The sequence below is a fragment of the Pangasianodon hypophthalmus genome, chromosome 28 (genome assembly GCF_027358585.1).
Source record: "Pangasianodon hypophthalmus isolate fPanHyp1 chromosome 28, fPanHyp1.pri, whole genome shotgun sequence".
NCBI lineage: Eukaryota > Metazoa > Chordata > Actinopteri > Siluriformes > Pangasiidae > Pangasianodon > Pangasianodon hypophthalmus.
Genome location: NC_069737.1, coordinates 1,062,294 through 1,078,020, shown reverse-complemented (window position 1 = coordinate 1,078,020; position 15,727 = coordinate 1,062,294). Strand labels below are relative to the sequence as shown.

Here is a 15,727-nt window from a genome sequence, read left to right as displayed (position 1 = left end):
AAGTCCTGTAACAATTACAGTCAGAACTGTTCTCTGTTTTAGTAATATTGAAAAAAAATCATATGGAATTATGTAAAGCATTTCTCTCAGCTTATTTAAATACATGATGAAAAAGCATAACCACTGTATTTTAAATGCAAATGACTTCAAGTGCAAACTGCAGTTTATAATGCACAGATTGATGGCTAGATGTGAGTCACAGAAGGCCCTGAACACTTACCTTCTTACATCCACATCTACAGAAGCTCTGCGTTCCTGTATGCGTTTCTCTTTTCCTTAATGACTTACTCTCAGTGTGGGAAAATCTCCACTGTTATGTTAAAGGATTTTAACATTAGACGAGGCCTGTTAAGCCTGAGGATGGAGTGAACATAACTATAGACTGAATAATCCATCTATCCATCTATCCATCTATCTATCTATCTATCTATCCATCCATCCATCCATCCATCCATCTATCCCTACTTTACATTGTGAGCTAAAAAAAACGGTTTTACTGTATAGTTTGAAGGAATGAGAAGGAATTGCAGTAACAGAGTTTGAACTAAGAAACAGAGTTTACTCTGTTTACACAAACTAAATGACTTTAGGATGAGAATATTAGCTATTTAGATTGTTACTGTTCCATGGAGATGGTTGGAGTTAGCAGTGTAGTTTATGGTCAGTAACACTGATGAGACAGCTGAATTAACTTGTCCTCTGTTTAGGACGTTGGAGCTGGTATCATGTGACGTCAGGTAATAATTACAGGGCGATAGTGTTTGATGAAGGTGTTTATCAACGTTCTTTAAACACCTCTACAGCCCCATTTATGTACACAGTACTGTGTAATTGTCAGAGACCACTGTGGGGTTTTTTTTAATCAAAAGGTCATTCAGTATTTATTGTTAATTATTTGGTGGCAAACAATAAATATGGGAAAATGTACAGTACATGAATTCCATTTTCAGTCCAATAGACATGCAGTACTTATTTATGCAGGTCAATATTAAAGTTCAATATTACAAATAAAATGTTTGCAGAATTCATGCTGTTTTTCTGTTAAATATATTTTCCTGTCATTTTTGCTCATAAATCACACAAAGGTACTGCATGGCTGTTTGACTGAAAATGGAATTAATGTACTGTACATTTTTCCATCATATTGTTTACCACCAAATAATTAACAGTAAGTACTGAATGACCATGTGATCAAAAACAAAAGGGTGCACTGACTTTTGTACAGACTGTCTGTAACATTTGTAGACTTATGTAATCATACAATTTAAAAGATTTGCAATTTTAGTGTAAACACATCTGAGAAAGCCGTTTTGTACCCACAAAAGAAGGTGCACATGAAGGTGCACAGAGCTGAAAGGAGTGCACTGAGCATGTACAGACTGAACACTGAGACAGGAGTGAGCTTTTCTACAGGAGGAGGCAGTTCACTAAGCTAACAGCGTGTGGAAGCTTGTGATCTGCAGCTCCACACATCATGGCGTTCAACTGCTTTGTGCACTGAATCCTTCACTCACACTGATGTTCAGGACGACGGGAAAATGTCTGGCTGACAAACACTTACTATGGATTATGAAAATGTGACTATTTTATCAGGAAACAGGATTCTCTGGACTTTTCTCCTCCTGCTGTGCTGTAAGTTTACACCTTTCCTTCACAACAGAAGAAAGTGTAACTGTAAATCTACAGAGTTTTATAAAAGAAGTCCGTCCTGAAGAAGGGGAAAGTGGGTTGTGAAAGTCAGTGTAATACTTGGTGTGTTGGATGGAGTGAATTTTGCTCAGTGTTAAGCTGAACAGTGCTACAGCAGTTTAGAGCTGGTGTTAATGAGTCCTCTGAAAAGCTCCTGTTTCACAGCACTTTGACTTTTCAGACAAAAGCCAAACACAGGAACCTGTTTAGTTTCCTTTCTATTAAACTCTCAGAATAAACACTGAACAGCACTTTTCACTGTCACTGAGGTGGGACTCTCTACAGCACATCATCTATTCCTGTAGTGTGTGGTTTTTTTAATTATATGAGTGTATTTTACTTTTAATTGATCTGAGGAACATGATTAGTTTAAGAAACTCTCATGTACATTAATTAGCTTTGAGAGTAATGTTTAGAGACACACCTGAAGGTACAGAAGGTGTTTTTCTCCACTCCAGCGACAGGGAAAGATCCAGTTCAGTCCACTTTTCTGCAAATAAAATAATGTTAGCAATTAAAGTGTTCTGACTGTATAGTAAAGACAGCTTGTGCTTATTGATTTAGGATTCTTAAGACTATAAATCCATGATATTATAGATTCATTGTGCTGATTTGTGATGAGGATCTAAGTTTCTATTTTCTAATGTGTAAGTCATTTATAATCTTCCTATAATCCTAATAGCTTTTAAGGGGTTTGAAAATTTTTGCAAGACACTGTATAGAGTTAGCTGTGACATATATAGTAATAGATGCACTACTGTAGTACATAATAATTTATTTGCTACAGAATATATCAGATTCTCTGAACTGTAATATTTTTGCATTTTGAAGTTGAAAACATCATCAGCTGAAATGACAAATCTGTAGCACAGTGTAGTTTTAATGGACTGTATGTGATTGTGTTTGTGAGTGAAATGATGAATCTGTAGCACAGTACAGTCTGTGAGTGAAATGATGAATCTGAAGCTGAAGCTGTGATGCAGGTTTACTGTGTGCGGCTGGAGACGAGACGGTCAAACTGCAGGAAGTGGAAGGAACCAATATAACTCTCCATACTGGAATAACTGGAATTCAGAGTGATGCTCAGATTCAGTGGTTTTATGGACCTGAGAAAGCAGAGGAAATTATATTGAACAGTCAGGTGTTTAAAGGAGAAACTGTTACAGAAATCAGTGAGAGATTTAAAGAGCAACTGCAGCTGGACAGAACCAGTGGAGCTTTAACCATCAGGAACATCAACAGAAACCATTCTGGAGTTTATTTATTACACGTCATCGCTGGACGTCTCACATCCAGGACTTTCAGTGTCAGTGTTTATGGTGAGTAAAAGTGTTTCACGTCTCCTTCCATGTTCAGTCTCATTAACTTCATAAATATTAGAAAGGCCAGAGCTGAGTGTAGATAAACTGCAGTAGGAACATCATTTACAGATGAATCTGCCATGAAATAAAAATATCTAACCATATCTATTTAACCTGTGTTTCTGTTTCTTAGCTCCAGTATCAACTCCAGTAATCAGAAATCAAAGAGGAAAACGAAGTGTGTCTTCCACAGAGCAGTGTTTCCTCCTGTGCACTGTGGAGAATGGAGAAGATGTGAAGTTATCCTGGTACAGAGGGAATGAGAGAATCTCCATCACCAATAACACAGATCTCAGTGTTCCCCTCAATCTCCCACTTCAAATACAACTCCATGATATTAACACTAACACTTATATCTGTGTGTCTGCAAACCCTGTCAGCAGTAAAACAGCTTCTCTCAACATCGCACAGCTCTGTGATCATAACTCAGGTACGTCAGAGACTCTAAACTATCATCACTGTGACTAGAACAGAATAATGAATATTCATGTAGGAGTGAGACAGAGGTGACTGAAGATTAAGATATAAAATAAATTCATTATTGATGGTCTGTCAGTCTGGTTGTTTAAAGAAAATTCAGTAGTTTAAATGCTTATGTGTGAAAGTCTCAGTGAACACAACATCATTCAGTGGAGTCAATATCAACAATACCATGAAAAAGTACATCGAGGATTCATATTTACTGACTGCAATGGAATATTAATCAAGTGCCAGCTTCATGTTACAGGTTTCTCATGGATTTGAGTCAAGAATCAAAATAACATGGGCTTAGTGTGTGTGTTATGTAGAGCTGGGTGATATGACGATATAATATCGCTATTGAGATAAATTATAACACAGTACACTTTTCTGAGATATTGTAATCTTTTTATGATATTTCTCTACTATTTTTGTAACAATTACATTTACACAATTACACAATAATAATTTAATAAATATCACCAAACTCTTTCTTTACATTTTGTTTTACTGCTAGTTTGTTAGAAAACCTAAATACTGTGATACGTATCATCTAACTTCAAGTATCATGATATATTTTTGTCATATCTCCCAGCTCTAGTCTTATGTCTGCATCATACAGAGAAAATAATTAATGAATATATCGTATTGTTCACAGGACAAACTGATCGTTCCCGTTCACTGCTTCCTGTCCTGATATCTGTTGGAGTTTTTGTGTTCATAATAATATCTGTATCTGTGTGGCTTTGGCTGAAAAAGAAAAAGCAACCAGGCAAGTAACGCATCTTTCTGTTCATGTGTTTAGTTTAGTTTTTACATTTGCCATGTTTAGTAAAATTTCATCTGATTTGTGTGTTTTTAGTTTCTGAAGTGACTTACGCTGCTGTGAATATTACAACTCACAGTGCAGAGAGCGTTAAAGAGGTAAACATCTAAAGAAAACTTCTGAACATGATCATGATGTGAAATGCATTAGAGGTTTTGGTATAAAAATCACATTTGTTCCACAGGAGTGATAAAGTCTCTCCCTGATTCAGATACTGAAATATACTGTTGTGTCTCACAGGAAGAAAACTCGAGAGAAACGCATGGTGAAGCAGAGAGTGTCTGTGTGGTGTATTCAGAGGTGAACAGATCCACATAATTCAATATATAATTTTTACTATATTGTTAATTATAAACCTTATTATTATGATCTATGTAATTGGTCACAAAAGGTCACTGTACATGTTACCTAAGGCATTTACATGTGCTGTTTGTCTTCAGGCATCAGTGTTTAATATTAATTTAACATTTGCATGTGCTCGTTATGTAAATCTGAATATCAACTTTAAAGTTAGCTTAAAAAAAAACCCTAATGTCAAAAATGGCAAGCTAATCAAAAATGCTTCACTGGAACACGTCAGTTTTTTTAAAGGAATCAGCAGCTTCAGTTTTCCAGCTGCTCCTCGGTGTTTACGCTTCTCACATTACAGCCCTATTGTCCAGATCAGATACAGATACAGGTACAGAGCTCTGGGTTAGAGGTGTGTGTGGGACTGGAACGAGAAAACTGAACACACTGCACGATAAAGCCTGTAACCCTGAAGACATAACACCAGCCTGTTAAAGCTCCTGACTGAGAGAGAGACAGATCTAGAAGATGAAGTTAAAGGTGTTAGAGTTGTCGTTTGTTTGTTCATCAGATTAACACGGGTACCGTAATTCCTGAAAAACCTGATAAGTCAATATTGTTCCTGGAACACTGCTTGTTCAGGCTCAGTGTGTAGCTCTAAACACAGCGTCATAACTGAAAGACACAGAAGCGTCAGAGAGCTTGTATTATATGAAAGAGAGAGAGAAGTGTTTGCTGTGTGTGTTTGTTTTTTTAATAAAAATGTAAAAGTGTAAATTCCCCTTTTGTGATTTTTGCTTTATGGCCATTAAAAGGCTGAGCTTCTGCCCAGTTTGAAGATAATTGGGAATAATTAAACATTCAGTTAAAAACATGATAATGCTAAAGGTGTAAAGCTGTAAAGTTCTTCTCTATAAAAGACAATAAGTCCATTACTGTTTATTTCACACACAGCAGGCGGGATCAGGCCTTCATTAGTAGGTTTGTTACTTTTAGCCCACAGAGATCTGTCCTTCCCTGGTTTAATGGGCGTTGTCCCTGAATTTAATTATAAATGATGTTACACACAACACTGCCCCCTGCTGTTCTTATACAGTACTGTGCAAAAGTCTACACACCCTTAATTGTTTTTATACAAAAGTAGTCTTAGCTGCTTATTTGATGTTTTTGGCATTAAACTGTGAGGAAAAACACAAACAACTAGATTTCCAAACTTTCATGTTTTTTTTTCCAAAAACATTAAATGTTACAGAAAAAATGAAATGTTTTTAGAAGTGGTCAGTAATGGAGCACTTTCCAGATAAACCCATAATGGAGGCTGTTCTGGTTTCAGAAACAGGAGCAAAGTGAGAAGCAAAGTGTCCAGAAGAACTGTGTTAGGTTCTCCAAGATGCAGAAAAACACTTCCAGCTGCTTTCTGTATAAAACTGTACAGCAGTGAACCTGAGAGAAGTTTAGGCTTAAAGCCAGAGTTCCAACAAATATTCATTTACTTTATTATTGTTTAGTGTAAATGAGAGTTCATTTATTGGCCTAAAAGTAGAAACTTTTCATTTCATCAAGTTTGAGGACTTTTGCCCAGAACTGTACAAACTATTATATTTCAGTGAAAACTGTTCAATTAGAAACCTCAATTCTGATCCTTTAAAACAAGCAGCCAGAGTTATTTTACTGTCACCTGTATGAGTATTTCTTTATATTAACTGTTTTTACCAAACCATAAGCCAAGAACTAATCTCCCAGAGCTTTTAATAAGATTTACACTTTAAACATTAAAACATCTGCCTTGTGTTTACTTTCTTAATATCAGCTAAAAAAGAGAAACACAATTATTTAAAAAAGCTATTATATTATATTATGTTATATTATATTTTACAGTATTATGTAATACATTAATATTTACTAGTTTGATGTTCCATCACAGGATCATAAAATCTCAGGAGTTTTTCCCAGTGTATAATTATCTCTAAAGTAGCATTGTAAACTAAAACACTAAATAATCTCAGTAAATAAGAAACAATTCAGCCAGCAGGTATTACACATGTATATTATTATCAGTATTTTCCATTTCATCCCTGTGCACTTAAATAAAGCATTAAACAGTGTAAAGAAGGTGAATAATGTGATTTGCTGTGAGAAGAGAAAGTTCATTAAACAGTTTCTCCTACCGTAAAGAGCTCAGTAAAGCCTCCAGCTCAGACGATGACGATGTCCTTTAAATCACGTCCATGTGAGGACACTGATGTGTAAATGGTCAACAGTTAGCATTGTTCATTAGCAGAAAATCTGGTTCCAGGAATGTTTAAAGAGGTTTATCAGCATTACTTTCATTCTTTCGCTGTACTGAATGCTCTGTCCTTCTGAGGCACGGACACGGAAGCGACCTGCTTTTATTCCCATCTACACACAGGGCGGCCCGAATAGCGTGACGAAGACGTGACGATGACGCTGACGATTTCTAGCTTATTTACATGTTACGACTCCAAATCCTTTACCGACTGAACACATTAGACATTAACGCTGGTGAAGCACAGAGTCCTACCTGTCTAGAAACTTCCAGCAGGTAAATTAGTTCTCTTTCAGAAGCCTGAGAGTAAAAGCAGGAAGATGTTTCACCACATCACACAGGATTAAACAAGTTCCTCAGCTGTTTATTTCATTTTTGTTCAAACTGGGAGCAGTGTGATGGACACTGAGCTCAGAACAGATGAGGAAATTCACTGTCCTGCTGATATTTCCATAAGTTTGCCTAGTAGATCACATGAGAGAGAAAACTGCCATTCAGTTTAAAACAATGACTTATTCACTTCTCCTTTCTCACATTTAACACATTCATAATGTTTTCTATCACTTATGGCTTTCATGATTATCTTTAATATGATAAAGTGTTAGTTTCAGAAAGTATTATTTCTGAACTTTATTTGGAAGAGTGAGTGTAGACAGGTACAGTAGGTACAGAACATCACTTCCTCTTTAAATGTCTTTTAAAATGTCCCTCTTTTATTGCCCTAAAGCCCAAAAAGAGGTTTTATGAGTTTGCCACACTTTGTAAGTTAATAAAGACATTAACAAAGACATTTCTTTTAGAAAAGTTTACACTTTGTGGTTTCTCAGTAACATGACAAGCTGTGATTTTTGTCTTTATAAATTTTTGTGGACGTTCCACAACATAAAATGTAACTATAAACAGATAAAAAGTATGACATGGTGGAATAAAACACTTGGGGACATGCTGTTATAGGAAAATAATCAACTTCAGTGTTGTATCAGTAACACGCTTCATCACACCACCCCATCACTGATTATTTTACTGTAACAGCAACACACACAGTGTTTATTAATTATTTAAACTACACTTGACCGCCTGTTGGTTTATAAATTAATTTAATTTATTGTGGAAATGTGATATTCCCATTCTTGTCCTCTGGCCGCTGCACATTTTGGGTTATATTCATGTTAAAAAGGAACGATTTTCATCTTCCAGGCTGAAGGTTGTCTATTTCTGCATAGTCAGGAATTTAAACTGAACTTAATCCTGAAATCTCCACATCATAGGAGAGAGTGAGTTAATGTTGTTGTGTGATCTGGAGTGTGTTCACTGTCAGATTTTAGTACCAGGAACTGTGTGTGTGTAAAACACAAAATAAGGGAAGCGTGTACACTATCAGAGGAATTATTTATGCTAAAATTATACTCATGTGCTGGTTACATTATCAAAAACCTAATAAATGCCATATTATCAATAAACTCTACTGAGAGACAGTAAACAGTTGCTGCATGTGTACATTATTTAATTGAATCACTGTAAATTTACATACAGAATTAGACAATTTAAAACATTGAACAAAGAATTGATTTACTGTTAAAGTAGAAATTTCATTTTAAAAGCTGAACCTACTGTAAATCCACTGAGTTCCAGACGGCTATTAAATGAAACAGTGACACGTGTTCCAGTCAGAACCATTAAATGACGTCTGCACTGATTGTTCTGAAGCAGAAAATCAGCTCTCAGGTTTCTAAAACTGACCTTCAGCATTTTTTCCATTCTTTTGTACTGAGGTGTACTGAGGAGGAGAGAGAGACAGATCTACAGGATGGTGTTAAAGGGGTTAGTCAGTGTTGTTGTTTATTTATTCATCAAATTAACACGTGTTCTGTAGTTCCTGAAAAACCTGATAATCTGATCCTCATCCTGGAGCACTGCTTGTTCTGGCTCAGTGTGTGTAGCTCTAACAAACACAACTTCATAAGAGTAAAGAACAGAAAGTGTAAGATGTAAGAGGGGTGTGTGCTGTGTTCTTTCCAACTCAGTGTTTACAGTGTTTTCTTTTTTTAAATAAATTCCCCTTTTGTTATTTTTGCTTCATGGCCATTAAAAGGCAGAACTTCTGCCCAATTTGGAGATGAATTAAAGTTTTCATCTTTAAAATTTAATGGAGTTAAATTAAAAGTTTAATTAAAAACTAAATACTAAACCAGTAAGGCTGTAAAGTTCTTCTCAATAAATGACAATAATTCCATTATTGTGTATTTCAGTGATAATATACACACACATCTACACACAGCAGGCGTGATCCGTTCATCAGATTTTCAGAAGAACTGTGTTAGGTTCTCCAAGATGCAGAAAACCTGAGCCTGAGAGAACTGATACAGGTTTAAATGCCTCACAACAAATATTGATTTAGTTGTTTACTGTTTACTGCTATTTATAGTTTATTAATTATATGTTGAAACATTTATTTATATTTATTATATACTGTACAATCTATTCTGTTACAGTGATGAAAGTTAAAGAAGAAATATCAGTTCTGATCCTTTAAAACAATGTCACCTGAATAAGTATTTCTTTATATTAATTGTTTTTACCAAACCATAAGCCAAGAACTAATTTCCCAGAGCTTTTAATACGATCTACAGCTGATATTTCCTACAACAGTTTCCCGTCACTTAGACTTTAACTTTTCCTTTCTTAATATCAGTTAAAACAGAAAAGCACAAATAATTTGACATGTCATTTATAAAAGATATTAATATTTATCATAGAATTATAAAAAGATTGGATAAAATCTCAGGAGTTTTTCCCAGTGTATAATGATCTCTAAAGTAGCATTGTAAACTAAAACACTAAATAATCTCAGTAAATAAGAAACAATTCAGCCAGCAGGTTTTACACATGTATATTATTATCAGTATTTTCCATTTCATCCCTGTGCACTTAAATAAAGCATTAAACAGTGTAAAGAAGGTGAATAATGTGATTTGCTGTGAGAAGAGAAAGTTCATTAAACAGTTTCTCCTACCGTAAAGAGCTCAGTAAAGCCTCCAGCTCAGACGATGACGATGTCCTTTAAATCACGTCCATGTGAGGACACTGATGTGTAAATGGTCAACAGTTAGCATTGTTCATTAGCAGAAAATCAGGTTCCAGGAATGGTTCAAGTGGCTCATTAGGGGTCCAAGCACGAAGTGTTTTCTTCTTCTTCTTGTTATTATTATTATTATTATTATTATTACTGATAAGGGGCCCAAGCACTGAAGGAGCATAGGCATCCTATTGTTATTCTTTGTTTTTTTATTATTATTAGGGGCCCAAGCACCGGAGGTACCAAGCGCCCTATTGTTATTATACGTTTTCTTCTTTTTCTTCTTCTTCTTCTTCTACTTCTTCTGGCTATGGTCTGTATGGTGCCCACAGAACCGTCTGGTAAAAAGTTGTGAAACCAGACTGAATTGTTATACTTATATTAGTTATAAAATTATATTTATGTATAATTGCCATTATAATATTCTATTATTAATACACATCATATATCATTTATATAAACTATTATTTCAAATAAAAATAATAATATAATACTACTTCATAATACTAAGATCAACAATAATAATAGTTAATTTTTTTAATAAAATATTTTTTACATAAATAACAACCACAATGGTAAAAGATACAAACAATAATTAAAATCATCAGTCCCAATAAACACACAGAGCATGTGGGTGGAGTACACACCATTTAATTAACAATCACAATCATAAAACACAAACAGGAAAGACAGAAGCTGCAGTGTTGATGACAGAGCAGACACGTGCACGCGGCGAGCTTGTCTATAAGACCATGAACAGAATCTCTCCGCGCTCCCGATCACGTGCTCGCGCCGACAGCATTTACTGAACAGCGCCCTCTAGTCACAGATTTGTCTGGGTCACCGATTTGGACACAGCTCACGTGCTGCACTTCTCGCTCGCGCTCCGATCCGGTGAAATCACAGAACAGAAATGCAAACAAATGCTGATACACATCCACTGACCTACAGCTCTAACTGTGTTTAATAAAAGCTAAATCAAGGATGTTATTAAAGCAAGAGACACACACCCACACACACACACACGCACGGTGTCAATTTAAAACAGAAAGGCGCTATGACACTAGACTGTTTCCTGTGGGATTTGGTGGCCTTGTGGTAAACTCTTTGTCTCTGGACTTGGATATGGCTGGTTTGAATCCAGGCCATGCCTGTGTTTGGTATGTTGGGTAAAAAGTGCAGTTAAAATTATAGGCTTTTGTGATGTTAAAAATATATAAAGTTACTTGGTTATATGAAGGTGAAAAGGTCTATGAAACAGGTGACTTGTATGAGTTCCTGTGGCTCATGTGGATGAGCATTGCCTCTGGGTTGTGAGGTTGCTGGGTCAAACCCCAGCCAGGACTCCAGGATGTGAGCGTAAATGGTTCAGGAATCAATGGCAGTGTCATTGAATCAGAAGGCCTGAGGGCATGCGTTCATGAAGTTGGGGGGGTAATATCCGGGCAGCTGCCCCCCCTCAGTCCGGGCTGCTGGGGAAAGGGGTTATGGTGCTCGGCAAAGGAGTGTCGACTTAGTTTTGCATAATAGAGGGACCACTGCAAAAACTAAGTCAACACTCCCTTGCCAGGCACCATAATCCCTCCCACCTGCATCCCTGACCCATGGGGGCCAGCTTCACCAGCACATACACTCATTACCTTCCACCTCACTCACACAGCAACTGATTCATGAGCCACCTACTTTGACATCCTGGAGCCCTGGCTGGGGTTTGAACCAGCAACCTCTCAACCCAGAGGTGAAACTCATCCACATGAGCCACAGGAACTCACACACACGGCCTTTTTTATAAACCTTTTCACCTTCATTTAAGTCACCGTCATATAGCCAAATTAAGTACACGGACAGCACAAAAAACTGCCCTTTTAACACCACCTTCCCTAGTTCTCAACCCAAAAAAAACAAGCAGCGGAATGAGCAAGATTTGAACTAACAATCTCCAACAGCAGAGACAAGCATTTTACCACAAGGCCACCAAATCCCAACACAAAGGTGCTTCTGTCATAGCACCTTTGTGTTTTAAAATGACAAGTGCAAAAAAAAATAAAAAATTTTTGTCTTTTGCTTCATCCATATATACATTGCATATAAATATGTATATCTCGACTCCATCAGTGAGCAGATGATATCTACAAAAACCTCTAAACTGTCAAAGCTGTAATTACTTAAAACTACTAACTAACTACTTACTGTAGGTTACACAATCCCACTATTTGTCTATTTAGTACACAGTTATATAGAAGGGAATTATTTATAAGCGCACTATCTGTTGTCATCCAGATGAGGAAGGGCTTCCTTTTGAGCCTGGTTCCTCTCAAGGTTTCTTCCTCATATCGTCTCAGGGAGTTTTTCCTCACCACCGTCACCTCTTGCTCATTAGGGATAAATTCATAAATTTAAAATTTATATCGTGAGTTTATATATTTATGTAAAGCTGCTTTGTGACAATGACCATTGTTAAAAGTGCTATACAAATAAAATTGAATTGAACTGAAGAACAGACATATGATATTTTTGTATAAGAGTCCCAGGAGCTCCTCAGAAGCTAGAATTTCAGCCCATGGCAAACAATCCTTTGCTATATAAATATATTGTAGCACCATGAGGTTGCAAGGGGCAGAACACAGACAACGGGAGGCACAAGTGGGGGGAAAGTGCTTTATATCTTATATATCTTATTATATCTTTATATTAAAAGTGCTGGTGTATGGGAAAGGTTGGTGTGAAGGTGAGGGTGGCTGGCCCAGAAAGGTGAGGTCACAGTCGTCCCGGAACTGGGCATGGTGAACACGGAGCAGCAGCATCGTGGCGGGACCCAGGAGGCAGGGCGGTTGTTCTCGGGATAGGCGAGGGTCGGTGCGCAGGAGTCCAGGCTCTTCGTCCTCGCTGATGTCGGCTTCTAGCAGCGAGAGGGAGAGAGATGTTAGTACCCAGCTTTACCGTACCTTTCCTTCCCTGAGAGCAGCCGCTGGCCCCTTTTATACTCTCCTGGTTTCTGCAGGAGGGTAGGGAGCTGCCGCCGCAATCATTGGCCACCAGCCGAGTCGAGTTTCTCCGCCCTGCCTTGCAACCACATGCTCTAATGCTCTCCAAAACAGTGGTGGTACTGAATCAATGCTGTCCATTCAGCACCATGGCAACAGTCGTGTGAGGAGCGCTGTGTGTCTTTTGTGCACGGGCTGACGGCCCGCCATTACAGTACCCCTCCCTTAGCTCCGAGCCTATTGCTGGCATGCGATGGGCCCAGATGGAGAACCGTCGTGAGAGCCCATCCGCATTACTGTGCTGAGCCTGCGCTTGATGTTGCACCTGGAAAGAGAAATCCTGGAGGGAGAGGAACCACCTGGTGACACGAGCGTCAGTCGCCAGGGTGAAGTGTCGGCCTGCCAGGTAGTAGCACAGCTCCTCTACAGCCCACTTGATGGCCAGGGCCTCTCTCTCCACAGCCGCATACTTCCTCTCTGCGGGGGTCAGCTTTCGACTTATGTAGGGGACCGGGTGCTCCTCCCCATGAAAAGAGCCGCTCCCAGGCCGGTCTGTGAGGCGTCTGTATGTATGGTGAAGGGGAGGCTGAAGTCGGGATTACATACGATGGGGGAACTGGTGAGGGCATCTGGAAGGCGAGGTCGGCTTCGTGACTCCGGCACACCCGATCCGGTTGTCCCTTCTTGGTGAGGTCTGAGAGGGGAGAAGCTATATAGAAGAACCGGTAGTACCCCCAACCCCAAAAAGGCACGTACCTGTTTCTTCGTTGTGGGTGGCAGATATTCCTCAACTGCTCTCAATTCTTCTCCTGTGGCTTTAGAAGCCCCCGGCCAATCCGGTAGCCCAGGTACTGTGCCTCAGTCAGCACCAGATGACACTTCCTGGGATTAGCAGTCAACCCATCCTTCCAGAGCTCTCCCAGGACGTCCCTGAGGTGGTGAGACAAGGTGGAGGAGTGACTGACCTCGGTGAGGTTGAGGGTGGGGATAAACTGGGCTCTCCCCAGTCACTCCACCAGATCATCAACCCTACATTTACATTTACGGCATTTGGCAGACACCCTTATCCAGAGCGACTTACAATTATCTCATTTACACAACTGAGCAGCTGAGGGTTAAGTAGCAGCAGCTTGATGGTGCTGGGATTTGAACTCTCAACCTTCTGATCAGAAGTCCAACATCTTAACCACTGAGCTACCTTGGAAGGGTATAGCTGCCAAAGTCCGAGACCTGGTCGGAAGCCGTCGGAAATCGTTACAAAGGTGGATGCTTCCGTCGAGCTTGGGGACCACCAAAATGGGGCCGGACCAGGGGCTGGTGGGCTCTTCAATCACCCCGTCCCGGACCATACGCCTGATTTCCTCCTCTATAGCCATACGGCGGGCCTCTGGGACAACTCCCGGTGGGGTCTTGATGTCGTGGAGGACCAGATGCGTTAGGCCTGGGGTGGAGGAGAACACATAAGCAAACTAGTCCACCAGCTCAGATAGCTCCCGCATAGGTCCATGCCTATTCACTCGAAAGGGATGCCGATGATAGGGAGAAGAATGAGGGAAGCTGGTGCAGGCTTATAGGGCGTGGTCCTCTGACACTGGAGGCACCACTGGCAGAATGAGCGGACCTCCGCGTCCATCCCGGGCCAGAGAAATTGGTCCTTCAACTTCTCCAAGGTGTTGCAGGCCCCCAGGCGTCCTCCCAGCGGTCATGAGTGGGCCAGGTGCATGAGGGCTTGGGTCTTGCTGCCTGGGACCACCAGCAGTTCACAGGGCTGGCCTCTGCGCTCCGTCCGTAAGTATAAGAGGCCCCCGGGTACCAGGAAGTATGCAGCTGGGAGTCTCCGCTCTGGGTCCTGCTGGACTCCCTCGATGACCTGCACCTGGCCCCAACAGTGCTTCAGTCTGTCGTCCTCCTTTTGCTCCCGCCCGAAGTTCCCCTCCCGTGGGGGTCTCACCTGCTGAGGTCGCCCCGGCATCACCTTCGTCCTGGGCCGGGCAGGCCCGCCGGACCCGCAGCCGCGTCGATCTGTGCCTCCGTCTCTGAGGAGGCCTCGAAGCCCTGGTGGTGGAGAAGCCCGGCCAGTCTCGACCCAGGAGTAGAGTGTAGGGAAAGTTTAGCTCATTTAGATTAAGCTGATGTATTCTCCACCAATATGTAAGGAAATTAGCTGTTTAGGTTAAGCTGTTGTATTCTCCACCAAATTATGTAGGAGAATAGCAGATCAGCTCAAAAGGGGAAATTTGTAAACTTAATATTTTAATAGCTGATCAACTATTCGTCCAGCGATAAGTTGAAATGAGTGTATTTATTAATTGTGCATGGGATATTACCTCCATGGCCACCGGCAATAATATCTTAAATATAGTGAAACACTATATTGAGAGCACAGTAACAAGATCGGCAGTTTAAGGCAATAAATTTGAAGCACAGAGACACAAGACACTGGCCTTTAAACATCAGACGAGACTTTATTATACTAACAACACAGAAACTAATCTAACACAAACACACACACACACACACACACACACGTGTAAACTGGGGTGAAAATGGCTTTGAAGAGAGAGTGAATGAAATTCCAAGTTACTAGCAGTTTCTCAGACCATGACCTGAATGAACTATCAACTTATGAGTTTGATTTAACATTCGCTTCGTTTAGAAGGGCTTTAAACTTGTATTAAATGCACCAGTTCAGCGAGAATCTGGAGGTACTATACTTGCGTTTGTGTTGCCAGGGATTCCCTCGTTGCGTTGTTGTTT

At 39.7% G+C, this 15,727-nt stretch overlaps 1 protein-coding gene and 1 long non-coding RNA gene across 3 annotated transcripts in view; one reads left to right on the top strand and one right to left on the bottom strand.

Moving 5' to 3' along the window:
* The first annotated feature begins 1,489 nt into the window (after positions 1 to 1,489).
* Positions 1,490 to 15,727, top strand: part of LOC117596365 (CD48 antigen) — a 48,535-nt gene continuing 34,297 nt past the window's right edge. The window contains exons 1-6 of one of the 2 annotated variants that reach the window (XM_034301259.2): positions 1,490 to 1,632; positions 2,673 to 3,008; positions 3,184 to 3,480; positions 4,168 to 4,281; positions 4,372 to 4,433; positions 4,576 to 5,400. In XM_034301259.2, the coding sequence (XP_034157150.2) occupies positions 1,563 to 1,632; positions 2,673 to 3,008; positions 3,184 to 3,480; positions 4,168 to 4,281; positions 4,372 to 4,433; positions 4,576 to 4,653 (957 nt within the window). In that variant the 5' untranslated portion in view covers positions 1,490 to 1,562 and the 3' untranslated portion in view covers positions 4,654 to 5,400. Of the gene's footprint in view, positions 1,633 to 2,672; positions 3,009 to 3,183; positions 3,481 to 4,167; positions 4,282 to 4,371; positions 4,434 to 4,575; positions 5,401 to 15,727 lie in introns of those variants that run through there. The other variant, XM_053230803.1, reaches the window with a different exon arrangement.
* On the bottom strand, positions 1,626 to 7,194 carry LOC117596369 (uncharacterized). The gene is made up of 3 exons (XR_008301161.1): positions 6,792 to 7,194; positions 2,679 to 2,795; positions 1,626 to 2,179 (listed from the first exon to the last, which is right to left on the bottom strand). It is a non-coding gene; the product is annotated as an uncharacterized LOC117596369 (long non-coding RNA).